Source organism: Anopheles aquasalis, chromosome Y, assembly GCF_943734665.1.
Source record: "Anopheles aquasalis chromosome Y, idAnoAquaMG_Q_19, whole genome shotgun sequence".
In the NCBI taxonomy this organism is placed as follows: Eukaryota; Metazoa; Arthropoda; class Insecta; order Diptera; family Culicidae; genus Anopheles; species Anopheles aquasalis.
Window position 1 is genome coordinate 5096326 of NC_064879.1, and position 15000 is coordinate 5111325.

General features: G+C 51.2%; 4 protein-coding genes across 15 annotated transcripts in view; all 4 read right to left on the minus strand.

Moving 5' to 3' along the window:
- The window catches only part of LOC126579608 (uncharacterized), a 4320-nt gene extending 1005 nt beyond the window's left edge, over positions 1–3315 (minus strand). Inside the window, exons 1-3 of one of the 7 annotated variants that reach the window (XM_050243071.1) lie at positions 2830–3315; positions 397–653; positions 1–303 (exon numbers count right to left, since the gene is read on the minus strand). The exon at positions 1–303 is cut by the window's left edge and continues 1005 nt beyond it. In XM_050243071.1, coding sequence (XP_050099028.1) covers positions 1–303; positions 397–610 — 517 coding nt within the window. In that variant the 5' untranslated portion in view covers positions 611–653; positions 2830–3315. Of the gene's footprint in view, positions 304–396; positions 654–1006; positions 1061–1653; positions 1864–2786 lie in introns of those variants that run through there. The other 6 variants (XM_050243067.1, XM_050243065.1, XM_050243066.1 and 3 more) reach the window with 6 other exon arrangements.
- A 1829-nt stretch (positions 3316–5144) lies between these two features.
- LOC126579607 (GATA zinc finger domain-containing protein 1) lies at positions 5145–6469 on the minus strand. Its single transcript, XM_050243064.1, has 2 exons — positions 5701–6469; positions 5145–5614 (listed from the first exon to the last, which is right to left on the minus strand). Exons 1-2 carry the CDS (start codon positions 6286–6288, stop codon positions 5213–5215), a joined length of 990 nt encoding a protein of 329 aa, XP_050099021.1. The 5' UTR covers positions 6289–6469; the 3' UTR covers positions 5145–5212.
- Positions 6470–7650: 1181 nt separating this feature from the next.
- Positions 7651–8885, minus strand: LOC126579737 (serine protease hepsin-like). The gene is made up of 4 exons (XM_050243288.1): positions 8635–8885; positions 8373–8516; positions 7972–8290; positions 7651–7860 (listed from the first exon to the last, which is right to left on the minus strand). Exons 1-4 carry the CDS (start codon positions 8883–8885, stop codon positions 7651–7653), a joined length of 924 nt encoding a protein of 307 aa, XP_050099245.1.
- A 4047-nt stretch (positions 8886–12932) lies between these two features.
- LOC126579588 (Ca(2+)/calmodulin-responsive adenylate cyclase) overlaps positions 12933–15000 on the minus strand; it is a 25020-nt gene continuing 22952 nt past the window's right edge. For all 6 annotated transcript variants that reach the window (XM_050243021.1, XM_050243022.1, XM_050243024.1 and 3 more), the window contains 3 exons: positions 14481–15000; positions 13710–14401; positions 12933–13628 (listed from right to left, as the gene is read on the minus strand). The exon at positions 14481–15000 is cut by the window's right edge. In XM_050243021.1, coding sequence (XP_050098978.1) covers positions 13342–13628; positions 13710–14401; positions 14481–15000 — 1499 coding nt within the window. In that variant the 3' untranslated portion in view covers positions 12933–13341. The remainder of the gene's footprint in view (positions 13629–13709; positions 14402–14480) is intronic.

Sequence of the window (15000 nt, forward strand, 5' to 3'; positions counted from 1 at the left end):
GCTGTTGCTGCTGCTGTAGTGTATCGTAGGTACCTAACGGCCCCTCAGATCCGCCCTTCTGCTGGCGCTTGCGGGCAGCAAACGTCTTCTCCCCTGTACGCCGTCGTTCCTGCTGCTGCTGCTGATGATAGAGCTCGATGAGGCGGGTCAGGTTGCCCGATTCGCTAATGTGCACCTCCTTCCGGATCTTCACGAGCCGATCCTGGACGAGGCTTTGATAGAAGGTGTGGAAAAAGCGGTTCGCCGGAACCTCGCTCCGGTTCGCCAACCGGATAGCCAGTTGCTCCGGAATGATCAGGGTATCTGTAAGAGGTGCAAACGGTGGTGGCAAAAAAAAAAAAATAAATAAAAGGTCAGTGATGAGCGAAAGGTAAAAGAAATGCGGTTCGCACGCACCGATAGTTTGCGTTTTCTGCTGCATCGGATTCGTGCTGGGATCCCAGAAGAAGATGTAGTAGAGCGAGAGCATGATGGCGACTAGCGATACACAAAGCACGTACGCCGCTACGGTAAGGATACGGATTGCTTTCTGGTTCTGCTTCGCCTCGTACAGCCGATCCTTCGAATCCTCGCCCGCCAGCTTGATTTTCTCCTCCGCCGTGTAGCTCATGGTGACGTCAAGGGGAACTGTTGTACTGCTTTATCGCATCGGTCTGAATAAAAAACAAAGAGAAATAAATATTAATTACTTACTAAAAATGAGATACGCTAATTAAGGACCGCAAATTCGCATAATTTAGTTCGTAGCCCAACGGCTTGATGCTGTCCAAAAAAAAACATCACGCATTCTGGGCAAGTGTTGTAGAGGCTACACTAGTAACTGCTGGTCACACACGCAGAGGTGTTATTGATTTTTTTCTTCTTCTTCTCTAGCCATCCATTTACGGCCAATTCTCTCCACCTATCACTGCCGGTGCAGTTTTACAGCTTTTCGGCTAGTGCTAGCGATCCACCGGCCAGCCCATGCCAATCGCCCACCACCGTCGATCGAGAACACGGTACACACGTTATTTTTTAATGGTTTCGACTCAACCAACGAGTACTAGCACAACAACGTGAACGACTTTTCGGTTTTCTCCCGCATTTCATTTACTACGGGTGCGGGGGTAGAGTGCGCAGCATTCCCCCGCCACCTCCATCGCCAGCACCGTGATGCGCGGTGAGCGATTTATTGCCTCTCGTATGAAAATTTAAGATATTCAGCGAACAGCAGATCTGTGCCCAGCAGCAGCAGTGAATGGCAGCCAAAGGGCGCCAAAAGCGCGACGGTGGATACGCCAGGCGCACACGGAACACACGTCTGTTTTATATTTGCGCTGCCGCGATGCCGCGAGCGGCAGCAATTTACATTTCGTGCCCGTTTCGTGCTCGGGCAGTAGTGATACCGAGGGGTACCGCACAGGCCCCCCCACCGAACGCCTGTTCCCGCAGGAGCAGGTGCATAATGCTTGTTGTTGCTGGGCTGGGACTGGGGGGGGGGGGGGGGGGGGGGGGGCAGTCACGTAGCGCCCGCCAATTGATTGCGGTTCAATCACGTCACTCGTTTTGAAAAGGGGTTTTTCAATCTGCGCTGCACCCGTTGGTGGAGGGGGGCGTGGAGGGTGGTAGCCAATGCACTTAAGCACACTGGCGAAACCAAGCAATATATCCTGCCTGTACAATATCTATCCCAGGTTCTGGCAGAGAGGATGCGATGATGACGGTCCCGGCACCTGGCACCTCTCGATTCCTGGCACCTTTATTCCGGCTGGCGTAAACACACGGGAGTCGCAAACGAATGATTTACTGCAGGGAAATGCATCGGATCGAAAGAAAAACACTACTTCACCCACTAGTGCCCTGCGCTAGAATACGAACACGTTCCTTGCTACGGACACAAAAAAAGAAAGGAAAAACAATATTGCCATAGAATTTGAGAGAGAAGTGAGAGAAGGAGGGAGCGCGAGAGAGAGAGAGGGCGAAGAAAACATGAGTGAAAATGCTCCAGTAGTACACAACCAGTATGCTCCATTTTTTTTTCTTTGAAATAGTCTCATTCCTTGAGTCAGGAAGCGATATTACACGGAGAGAAAGAATGAGCGCGTGTTGCTTTTAGGGGTTGATGCTGGCGGGGGCAGCATGAGCAATAGAGAGACAAAGGGAGAGAAAGGAAGAGAGAGAGTCCTGCTTATGGAAGTTACACTATTCGCAGTAACAAGATTGCAGATCAGCGTGTACAAGAATTAGTACGAGAACGACAAGAGGAGAGAGAGAGAGATCGAGAATGAAAGAGTTAGAGTGGGAACTGTGACGTCAGGTGGGAAATTTCCGTTTATTTTCGTAACCGAGAAAGGGAAGCGCGCCTCTGTCTGGACCGCGCGGCTGTTGTTGGAACACAAACCGCCATGCCACCATTCTCCACATCATCCCGGAACCCGCCCCCCCCCCTCCCCCATTCCCGCAATGGGTTGGGTTGGAATGTATTTGCTTTCGTACAGAGGCGGGAAAACAAATCATAAAACCGATTACGACTACGCGACCGCTGCTGCACTCTACGCGGAGGTCCCTTTGAGCTTGAGTTGTGGCCGGTGTGTGGTGTGCCTGCGGACCCACGGAACGGCCCCCGGACTACGGCGGTTAAGTGGATTTTTTTTTGCGTGAGCCCCGAACACACTAAACCACATTTGAAATGTAACGTTTTCCTAACGGTTGTTTTTTGGATTTTTTGGGGGGGAGGGGGGCTGGCTGGATGATGGACATCCATCAAATGAGTGATCTTTGCGGGTTTGCGGGAGTTGCGTTCTTACCTGCACTTAACAAAAAACAAAAACAAAAAAAAATAAACATTACGCCGCTTGATTGCTGGAGGATGATCGGGGTTGTTGGTGGATGCTGGTGGCACGGAAGGGAAGGGGGGCCCCCCGGGAGTGGTGCTGCTCGCATCCTCGCACATCCGCTGACTAGTTGTCCTGATCGCACGCCGTTAACCGCTCGGGGCTATCCTCCTCGAACGGTTCGATCGTGGGATTCCAGAAGAAGATGTAGTAACACGACAGTAGCAGCGCCGCGAACGACACGGTGAACAGATAGATGCACACCACAATCACCCGGACCCACTTGGGGTCTTCCTTTTTCTTCGTAAACACCCCACCGTCCCCGGCTTCCGCGTCGTGCGCGTACAGCGGCTCGGCGACCCGATTGTCACAGTGCTCCATGATGACGATGATGTTGCTGCTCTCGGTGCGCGCCTCGGTTCGCTGCGTCCGGCGGCGTGTTCTGTGCTACTATCGATCGATTGGTTTACTGGCTACCACTGCAACGGTGCGCGATCGCGTGTGTTTGCGTGTGAGTGTATGGCGTGAGGGAAGCTTCCTGGAGGGTATATTTCGAGAACCGTTCGAATGGAATTCTAACAGACAACTGGCGACCAACCTGGCGGTTCGCGGGTTCGCGCCGCGCCATCGTTCAGCGAAACCGTGAGTGATCTGCGCCAGGCGAAGCGGTGCGGGGGTGGATTGGTGACGACCGCCGGTTACGGCACGCGCGATGTGTCCTCGCGTCCACGTCGCCGCCGACCTGGACCCTACCAGTAAGTAGTAGACTGCGCACCGGACGCTCACACACACACACACACACACGAGCTGGTAGTTATGTGATGGCGTGGGGGGGCGGGGGACAGTACGCCAAGGGATTTACACATTATGTCAGGGTTCACCACCACACCACACCATCGCAATTCGCCTCCTTCGTGAGCTTAATCGGCTTTTCATGTAACTCACGGACCATCGATGTAACGGAGGAGAAGGTTGCTGCTCGGTACTATTACACTACACCACACACACACACGCGCTTACGTCACTGCGGGCGCGACAATGGCGCGAAGGACGCATTTCCTTATTGGGTTAAGCAAAGGCAAAGGCGAACAGGGTGGAGGGACGAGGACGCAGGGGACGCGCTTGTGTGGCACAGTGTGACTCAGGTCATTTACACCCCGCACCACCCACACAGTCGGCCAGCAGCGGCCATCGTGGGAGCCATTGCGCAACCACCGGTCCAGGACACACAACATTCCAGCCAGTAGCGGCACACGATTGATTATTTTGCTATTTACAATTACACACGCCCTTTAACGTTGCTGTTCGATATGCGCTTATGATCGCATTACGGAAACGATGGAATGCGAGGATCGCGTGATTGTGTCCGCCGTTGGCGACGCCCGGTGACCAGCCTAAAACCAAACGGTGGTCTCCCCATTGCCCTCCACCGAACGGGGAAACGATCCAGCATCCGACCAGTTTCCAAGAATTGGTCGATCGCAGCACGCATCACGGGTGTGCTGTTGGCGGCAGCGCAGAAGTTTACACGAAACAACAAGAAAGCAAATTAGGCAGAAGCGGCGTAGCCCGAAAAATAGGCCCTTTGTTTATGGATCGAGCGAACCGCAAACAAAGGGCAGCATAATGCGTAGCGAGCAAGCGGAATGTTCTATGCGACTACAAATTGGCGAAATGGTGTACCCTGGGTGGTCTTCGAATGCGCGCTAGTCCGGGGTAGGGTGGCGGCGGCGGCACTGGTGATCGAGATGTGAAATGCGAAGGACGTTATTCCGATCCGAGCACGCAACAAAACAGATCGAGGCTAACCTCAAAGGAAGTTTTACGCAAACGACAAAAGGAACAGGAACAGGACCGGTGTCGAGCTCTCGTCGTCATCATCGTCAGCAAGCCCTTGCTGGAAACCGTGTAGCATCCATCGCGCAATCTGCTGGTAAGTGTGTGAAACAATCTCGTTGAAAGTGCTGCTTGCTGGATGCGTGTTTTATGCATCCTCTCTCCCGTTCCGGTTGTGTGAAGCTATGCTAGCCTGGCAATCCACTGGTGACTGATCGAGCGAAATTGAAACAGTGATCCTAAAAACAGAACGAAAACGCGACAGGATCATCCGTCAGCATAGGATTAACGCCGGTGTAGCCTTTCGAAAGACGAACTGTCGAAGTGTGTGCGCGTAGGGAAGGTAGGAAGAAAAACTAGAGCAGCTAGTTGCAATAGCGAGTACCTTTAATGATTGCTCCAATACTTGCTGGCGCTTTGATTGCCGCTCATGCCTCGGCATGGGCGGACGGGGAGTGTTTTCCGAAATTAAAGCGGTCTTCAAAGTGAGCCCCCCCCCCCCCGCATTTACCCGTTCCTGTTAACGCGCGCGCCGAACAAATTGTCTCCTGTGCAAGGAGATCCTAAACCACCCCGCTCGGCAGCGGTACATGTTCGCCGTGGTGAAGGTGGGAAATGTTGGCCCACACGTAGTTGCGGTTGTTGCGCTGGCTCGTGTTGGTCGGCCCGTAGGATTCCGGGCTCGGGAATGGGTTGTGCTTGTCCAGGTAGAAGTTGCTCGGTGCATTCATTACGAACTGCATGTAGTTCAGCCGGCGGGGCATGTCCTCCTGCGGTCCGATGATGTAGGTGGACGCGTCGAAGCCCTCGTTCGGCGGCGGACTGCAGGTGGTCGGTATCAGCCAGGTCAGGGTGGCGCTCTTCTCGCGGTAAATATCAATCAGCAGCCCATTGATCTGGGCGTAGTACGTGTTGTCCTTCTGGTCGACCATTGACACGATGTCACCGACCTGGTAGCAGAGGTTCTGTGGAAGCGGAATGGAGCAAGCTTGTGAACACCCGATACGGCCGGCCGCCGGATCATGCCACGCAGTGGGCAACGGCTACCTACCTCGTGGAACACCTTCTGCACGGATTTGGTGTAGGCGGTTTCGGTCGTCGACTTGGTCGGTGGTTTCTTGAGGATCGAGCGACGCGATTTGGCCTTCGATTTGAGGTAGGCCCGCCGGCCCGGTTTACCGCTCGTCGCTCGCTTCCGTACGGTTGGCTTGACCACGGGGCAGATGCGGCGTCGCAGGCGGCGCGGCGAGTATGTACCGAGCGGGGCAAGCGTGTCCTTCGCTTCCTCGCTGCACTCTGCCGCCGTTGCCGCGCCAGTCAGATCTGTTTCGGGTGGGTCCGCGAACGTTACCGTGTGTTTCTTCCTTCCTCTCGGATCCGCCGCCTGCTTCGAGGTACCCTCGCCGGGATCATCGATCTCCATCGGATCACCGGCCCGGGCCACTGACTGCTTGCTCGACGGACCGGCAGTGGGTGTGGCCACCGTCGCCCGGTCCGGTGTTCGTTCGCGCAGCGGCTCGATCGGTGGGTTCAGCTGTATATCGTGGCAGGCTGAGCAGATCCACCGACGGTCCAGCATGTACCATTTCTCCGAGCGAAGCGACCGGCAAAGCGAACACTTTTGCACCTTCGGTGGCATCTTTCCGGCCGCTTTGAAGCCGATTGAGCTTTACCGACACCTTTACCGCAGCCCTACCGGTGTCTCTAGCAGTCCAACTTGTAGAGCCTCTCCGGTTCCAGAACCGTTTCCCTTTTTCCGGAAATTCTCGAGCTAGAAATTGTTGACAATTTTCCCTGCCGCGGCATACGACAGTTGACAGTACGCGTTTATACCATTGTTTATACTAAGACCAACGAAATCGGTCAAACTGTACCCTACCGACAGAACGGCCTTCAGAACGATCGTCCTTTCTCCCTCGTTCACATGAGAAAACCTCGCTTAGTAAGCCTCCCTACTAAGGCCTTATTAAGGCCGTTCTGTCGGTGGGGGTAGATATGTTTTTGGTTTTTTTTTTCATAGGGACACATGTTTAACCCTTGCATGGCGGTCATGGCACGACCCTTTTCATTTTCATTCGTTAATAATTCAAGTTATATCAATTGTAGCGTGTTGGCCATTCGGGTAGCTTCGTAAAATATTATATCCTTTCGATTGTTACCAGAAACAAAAATGTGTTTTTTTATCAAAAATAGAATAGTATTGGGTCACATTTTGGTCTTGCCATGTTGTTGAAGCTGTGCTAAACTCTTGCATATGTGAGAGAACTTAATTATGTGGTTCCTAGAGGGAGAAAAGTTGCCTCGAACACAGCATGATGTACGCCCATACAAACCCATGTGAAAGCAGAGGGGTCTGGCCAGACGGCGCTGTTTTATTACACTCATGAAATCTTCGATATTGCTCGCACTGTTTTTTGGTACTTAATTATTACTTTAATTACTGTAAACAGTATTAAATTGATTACTGTAAAGAGGTACTTAATTATTATAACACAATTTTAATTTAAGGTCCAATCGCAAAAACAAAATGGCAGACGGCGGAGAAATACAACCTGACCTGACTCTCAGCAAAAATAAAACTCAGGACAACGATGAGCCAACTGCAACAGTACAATTGGCAAACATCCACAAACCGTCGCAACGAGCGACAAAACGAAAGGTCCAGGAGCTGAAACGGATCGACGAGCTAGAAATGTTGATGTCAGGATTAGCGAGTCGCGTCCATAAACTGAAAATTGATCAAAATGGCCCAAGTCATTGCACGCCAAAGCTGAAGAAGGGCGAAAGATAGATCATGAAACAACGAGCCGTTTTTAGTATGCGAAAGCTGTATGTGCAGCAAATTGTGTTACTTTAACGGTTAATCATTTCAAACATTTTCATTCAAATGAATCTCGTCGACAATCGAAAACTTATGCTCAAATACAGAAATATTATAACGATATTTAACTGACGTGGTGCGTTTTTTTTTTTTAATCGTTTATTAAATGAAGTGCAGCTTTTAAGCTACCTCGAAAGGAGTGGGGCTCCGATCGGACGGGAGCCGGTTGGTGATGGCCGGCTGATAGTGATGCAGATAGTAGGCAACGTCGGTGTAGACGCCGGGTGTACCGGCGGCCCCGCACCCGACACCGTAGGAGATGATGCCACGCAACACAAACGGCCCAGTGGATGATGGCGACCGGCACACGTAACCACCGCCCGAATCACCCTGCGTGGATTTAAGCGAGAAGAAAGAAGGAAAAGATTTAGACGATAGTATGATTGCGCTACCGTTACTACCTCCCCCCCTCGTTACCCTCCCGGGGGTATCGTCCCTTACCCTACACGCATCGGCCCGGCCGATCGCACAGAACATGCCGGAGTCGGGTGGCGGTGCCACGACCGCTCCCATCATGCCGACGCAACGATCCGGTTCGAGTGCCAGCACCGTCCCGTAGCGAAGCGTCTTGCTGATCTGCCCATCGTACTCCTCCGAGCCGTACCCAAGGATGTAGCACATCTCCCCGTTCATCGCGATGCGATCAGTGGGCAGCGGGAGTTTCAGCTGCTGCCGTCGCCACAGTGCCCTGGCTACCGGGGTGCTACCCGGCTCTGGCGCTGCGATCCGTAGCAGGGCAATATCCCCTACCATAGTGATGCTGCGTTTCCGGAGGGTAAAGTACAATGAGATGCAGAAGGTTTGTGCCGTGTGCGTGCGTGCGTGCGTGGGTGCGTGCTTACGGGTTGTAGTTGGCCAGAATGCGTACCTCGACCACCGGATATCGGTGCAGTGGCCAGCTTCCTGCCGGATGATGATGTTCTGCAGCCTGCTGGTCCAGTTCCAGCTCGTGACCACCCAGCTGGGCAACAATGTGCGATTGATTGCTGTCATGGGAAGGGGTAAGAACGGCGGCGGCATAGTGGTACGTTAATTGCCCAGGAACAAAGCCACAGACACGGCAAACCGGACCAGAGCCGGTGGTCTCTCGCTGGCAACACTTACACCGCGATCACACAGTGGGCCGCCGTCAGGATCCAGCCCTGGCCGAGGTTCGTACCGCCGCAGAAGTGTTGCGGCCGAGTGGCCCCATCGGGTGCTACCAGTTGGAGCGAGACGGCAAACGGAAACAGCTCTGGGGCGGAGAGCCCCACCGCTAGCTCGCTACGTACGATTGGCTCAACGCGATGCAGCAGCAGCAGCAGCAGCAGCAGCACCCGCACTATTCCCGCTGGATGCTGCACTCTGTACCCCATCGAATTCCTTCGGAACTTTCGTTGCGTTTTGTTGGCGGACAGATCCGTATGTCTCGTGGTCTGTGAATTGCGCCCTCCAAGTACACTACTGTTCGAGTGCGTGACCAAGGCTCCAGTGCAGGTAGATCGATCCTCCACCGATCACATTACACGACAGAGCCATCCATTCATAGCAACGAGAGCGGAGAGTTTTTTTGGGATTCAGTAGTAGGAGCCGGTCTCGCCTTGGATGTCGGTTGGATGCGGAGCTTCCAAGAACCAGCAACCGGCTGTGTCAACATCGATCGTGGATGACGCCCGAACCTTCGTTGAATGTGTGAGAAATGGTGTAGGAGGGTGGGGGGGGGGGGGGGCTATATCAGCCTCTCCAACCAACTACCAGAATTAACATGATCTACTCGATGATTGTACACCGTTCCACAGCGTTGGAGGTGTTGTTCTAGTATCTAGACCGCCGGTTTCGGGACTCTACCCCACATCCTAATCACCCTTCGCCCTCCCCCCCCCCCCCTACCCTTTTCTCATTCGCAATAAGACGCAGCAGTTAAAGCATCGCTTACAGCGCAGTTCATATCAGGGGATGAACACTGGTTACACCTAAGGTATGTTTTATTTTTGTTTTTGCGTCTTACATCGAGGATCGAGATTTCTTTTAAAGTTTCATCAATGCGTGGTGTCAATGTGTGTGTCGTCCGTAGTTATGTTTGTGGTATAGTTTCTTCAAGGACAATCGCAAACAACAGTTCTGACTCCTCTAACCGTCTAGCATCCTGGCGCCAATGGACTAATACAGCATGAGTGGGCAGCAACAGAGAAAGAGCGAGAGAGTAGGAGTAGTAGGGAGTGGTGGGGAAGAGTGCAAAAGAAAACAAAAACACGTGCTCTCGCCTTGGTAAGGAGTCTTGGCCCTTACTCTCCGCTTTCTTTCTCCCGTAGGAGCTACGAGGGTACAGCAGAAATAGCAGAGATCCGAAACAAAACACTCTCCCCTCCACAACTTTGTGGCCTCGATTTATCACTATTATCACAACATTATTCGCGACTGATTTGAAGGATCGTTCGTTGTGGGTCATGGTTTGCCGGCGGAGTCGTCGTCGTCGTCGTCATCGTCGTTGTGGTTGTTGTCGTCGTAGTTGATCGTCAGCGAATCACTAAGTAGGCGGCTGTGAGTGGGACTCCTCGGTTTAGCTGTTTGTTCACGTCTTTCGCGCTGCTTGAGGGTACACAAAAGGATGGCGATGGCTACCGCTTTTCTACCAATTACTGCTGGATATTGACCCACGCGCTACCATCGATCACTAGGCGGCTTAAGCCCGGTACGGCCCGGATACACATTGACAAGAAATTGACATTTTGATTCCAGACGAAGCAAAACGGAGGATCCGACTCAGTCTTCTCCCCTTTCCCATCTCTCCAACCCTCCCTTCCTAGTAAGACTAAGTGGCCGCAGTTGTGTACGATAGGATATACGCTTGTGCGGAGTCAGATTCCTGAAAGGCCCAAATGGGTGGGTTAGGTCCTTATAGACAGAGTGAGACTAATGATATTATGCCAATCATGATGTTATGACACGAAGGTCACCAGGTTAAGTATGATGATGTCGGGGTGTGAAGTTAGCGTGTGAATAGCCAGAGATGAGCAGAAGGAGTGGAAATGTGGTGCATGATGAAGGATGCGATGACTGACAGCTGCGTGCGATGGTAAGGGAAGTGATAAAGAGGGGGATGAGAGAGAACGAGAGAATTCTCCACTGCTCCACATTCGGGTTGGTTTGTTTGCACAAAGGTCACGAGACCCCGGCTCTGCAGCTTTGCACCTAATAAGTATCTTTGTCTTTGTGGGTCTTTTGTATATAGCTACTTTCATATCATTTATCCTTGTGCTCGGTTTAGTTAACGGCTTTCAGGCTGTTTGTGGTTTTACTAACACTGGATTACATCTCTCTCCCCCACCCCCGTATTCCCTACTAGCTTTCGATATCATCACCAAGCAGCACCCACGGCTGCTTCAAATGTGTAGTCAAAAAAATATAGTTCTTTTCGTTATTGCAAGATTCATTCATTTAGCTGCGTGGTACAATCATTGGTTGTTCTGCCCTGCCTTGGTCTACCCTGCCATCTAATATATGTCGAAGATATGCGGGGAGTTCCTGCTGCAACCCCAGTAAATGGTAGGTATGATAGTTTAAGTCAGCAAAGACACGTTACAGTTATAGATATTATATTCATCCTTATGCTTGCTTCAATTCTGCTTTTCTTTTAAAAGCTTACATATGTTTGGTATCGATAATGAAGAGTCTGTGTTTTTTGCTTAGCGTTAGATTTAACTTTATCAAATAACACCCATCCGATCTATTGCCCCCCTCCCATCTCTTTTTCTTTCTTATTCTATCATGTTTTACACTCTCTCTCTCTCTCTATTCAACTGCTTTTGCCACTCGTCATCGTAGCACATTTTTCTACTGTTAGAATCAGATCAGATCATTGCACCAATCACGTGGCGGAAAGAAAATCCTATCTCATTATCACCCGCTATCGCCTCTCCGTATCACTCTCGTATTCCGTCCGGATGCCTGCCATACTGCGGCTTCCCACCCACTCACTTGCCACAAATTTCGATGCGAAATCCAATATACTATGGCCTCTCGGATGCGATTTATTGAAAATTTCAAGCAACAATCCATGTGTAAGCAATATCAGCGACTGCAAACGGCCCAAACAAACTGTTCTGTATCGATTTTACAACCAACAATCGATTCTCGAGATTGGCTTGACTGTGGGAACAAACTGTAAAAACAAAAACCATTATCATTGCTGCAATAGTTCACAACAATGAAGTTCGCAAGGTCGGCTATCACATGATCTAGCTGTTTCCTCTTTTGGGGATAAAGGAGCAAAACAGAAACCAGGGAAACCAGGGAAACTTACCGGGAACCCAACGCAGCAAACACCTAGCAATTGTAGCGCACCGTCACGAACCAAAAACTTAGGGTTACTATCAATTGGATTACTAAGCTGTGGAGATTCGGTTGCCCCTCATCTTTAAATGCATTTTTCCATTTGCGCGCGCTCTATCTCTCCCTTTGTCTCTCTTTTTCTTTTTCTCTCTGGCTTGTTCTTTAGAAAAGGTGACGTAGACGCTTTTCACAATCGATTGGTCGATTCTTAAATATCACATCGTTTGCTCGTCATTCCTTTCGGTTTTTTTGCAATTGTACAATTCTAGTCGGTACACTGGTTCAGATTTGCTATTTACTGCTGCAGTGTCTTGAAATTCTTCTCTATTTCAAGGACTTGCTTCTATGTGCAATTGAAGAAAGCTAGTTAAACGGGGAAGTGGAGCTCGAGAAGTAGAATTACACAAACGCTACAACTGGAGTCAGAGTCGCGACCGAGCAACAGCGCCTACAACTGCCGTAGAAAGGAAAGGGCGAGAGTGTTTATGTAGCTGAAGGGCATCCTATGGTGAATAAACACTGGACACATAATCTAGAAGAACGGTCTGAATAGAGGCCATTCTTGTGCTCGGTGTAACATCCGGTATCAATTCAAGAGGAGCTGCAATACTTAATACTACGAGCACCCATGAGAGTATACGCTAAACCATATCAGTTATGGCACACACACCATTAACAAAACGAATAAAAATAGCCCGAACAGCTGACCAATCATCGGTTATCCGCTCATATTCAGTAGAGAGCCGAGAGTCAGCGGAGCATTGCTCCCCCCCCCCCCCCCCCTTACACGAGCATCATAAATGCTAGGATCTAACTCTATGATATTAATACAATCAAGTTGAAACAGTGTGTTTTTATCTTGCCGCAAACAAACAACCAATCCAACTACTGATTCACTTTTAAAGGAGCACAATATGATAACAGCAGTTGATACCAACGATGAGGGGATGAGAATGTTAAGATACAATGGAAACACTGTAGTACCGCACATTACAATTGGTGCCTAATTTGTGTCGTTTGTTGTGATGCGAAGAGGAAAGAGGCCACAACGAGTATTTGTCACCTCGGAAAGAAATGGAGTGATGGATCCGTTGAATTTACTTATAATAATATTTAGCATCCCGCATCCCGCGGTTGGAAAAGAAACCGTAGAACACACCTAAGACTAATAAATTAGCGCCTGCGCAAAACCCAAAAGAATACAACCCCTAACTTCACACTGGAGGGGTCAAATTCGTTGCTGTTTATAATATGCGTCAAATATCTTCGGTACGAGATTCACGAAAAAAGTGGAGTATCCGATGTTCAGCCCGTTTACTGGATGAGGTAACCCGCCCGGCTCGGGGACGGTGGTGAAGTTGACGCTGGAGGCGGTGGTGTTGTAGGCGTTGTTGGCGGCGATGAGGATGAAGGTAGTGGCGGTGGAGGCGGTGTAGCCGAAGGCGGCGGTACCACTACCGAACGCTGCGAGCCCGTCGTGGTTGCGCCGCCTCGTAACTCTCATCCGAGAGGGCCGAATTTGCTGGTGATTTTGTGCGATGCACTCACGATCGCCAATTCGTGCTTCGAATCTAGATCACAGTCGTAGAGTCCGCTCAGCGAGTCGAGACTTAGCAGACGGCTGCTGGCGCGTGACGAGATGGACGTATCATCGACATCAGGCGCATTGTACAGAGAGTTCACGTCCGATAGAGCCCCTTCGGCATCGGTCAGTCCGGCCTCGTTCAGCAGAGAGATGTTCTCCAGTCCCGGTTCATCGGTAATATAACCGGTACTCTCAGCACCACCTGCAGGAATAGCGAAGGGAAGAGAAATGATATGAGCAAACCGGCATTCCACGGCGATCATCGCTAGGATTCATATGTTACCCGTAGCTTCCTCACGGCATTCGTCGTCGCTCCACTCCGATTGGCTCTCGACCGGATTCGAGTCGAGCGACTGATGATTGTGGTGCGAACTGTGGCTGTTATCGCGTCCGTCAACGCCACCTTTTCCAAGCCCGGAACCGTACTTGAGTTCGTCAGTGATGTAGTTGCGTGACGCTGCCGGCCCACCACCGCCGCCAGTAGCTTCTGAGCTGCTGGCTCGCCGCTCCCTGCGCTCCAGTGGGCGCTGCCGGATGGCGGCCCGTTGCTGCCGTTGCCCTTTTCCCGGTCGGTTACAATCAGCGAATGCCTCCTCATCGTCATCGTCGTCATCCTCGTCATCATCATCGTCGTAGTCTTCATCACCTGCCTCGAGTTCTTCGTCCTCTTCCTCGTCCTCATCTTCGTCCGGATCGGTTTCGCGATGTTCACGGTGCCGATAGCCGAACTTCTCACCCGCGTGGTGCAGCTCATCCGATTGGACCAGCTCAGGATTGGAGGTGGTGGTTTCGTTGGACTGTGACTTATTTGAAACATTGTACTTCTGGTGATGGTGGCGCTGCTGTTGAGATATTTGGTGCTCTTGAAGTGGCATTTGCTGCTGCTGTAACCGGGACTGCAACTCGCTCAATCGATGGAGCCCATTCATCTCGTAGTCCTGGATCACCTCGCAAGATTCCGTATCGGAAGTTTGCCTGGAAAAGCATTGAAAAGACAATCAATATTCGTTGAAATGTAATCACGTTTCCATAAATCTCTCTCTCTCTCTCTTACATTTGACTCGATTCCGAAGGGTTCTTGTTACGCGTTGCCTCCTTGATCGCTTCTAGCGTTCCCGGATGCTTGGCGATGAGGATATTGTTGACATTTTTCTTCCTTTCCAGTGAGTCCTCGTGCCTCTCGAAAGCTCTGCCAGCACACTCTAAACTATTAAGCGCATGGTGGCCCTCCCAAGGGCCAGCAGTAGAAAGATTGTTCGTCCCCGATCCAACGATCGATGGTGGTAGGTTTGTAGGTGTTGATCCAACTAGCGGAACAGTGGTGGGTTGTGCTAGCATGGGCCGCGACTGTGATTCGTTCATCCGCCGGTGCAGTTCCCTCTCGAAGGGAGATTTCGGAAAAGCTCCCGGACCGGCACTCACATTGGAGGTTGTCCCACCGGCTGCGCCGATTACACCCTTCTCATGATACTCGAAACTAGTGCACGACTCACCCCGGTTTTGCGCAGACGAAGACTTCGTTTCAGCTGTCGTCGTGGTCGTTCCCTCGAAGTCTCGCAGCTGACCGAACTCGA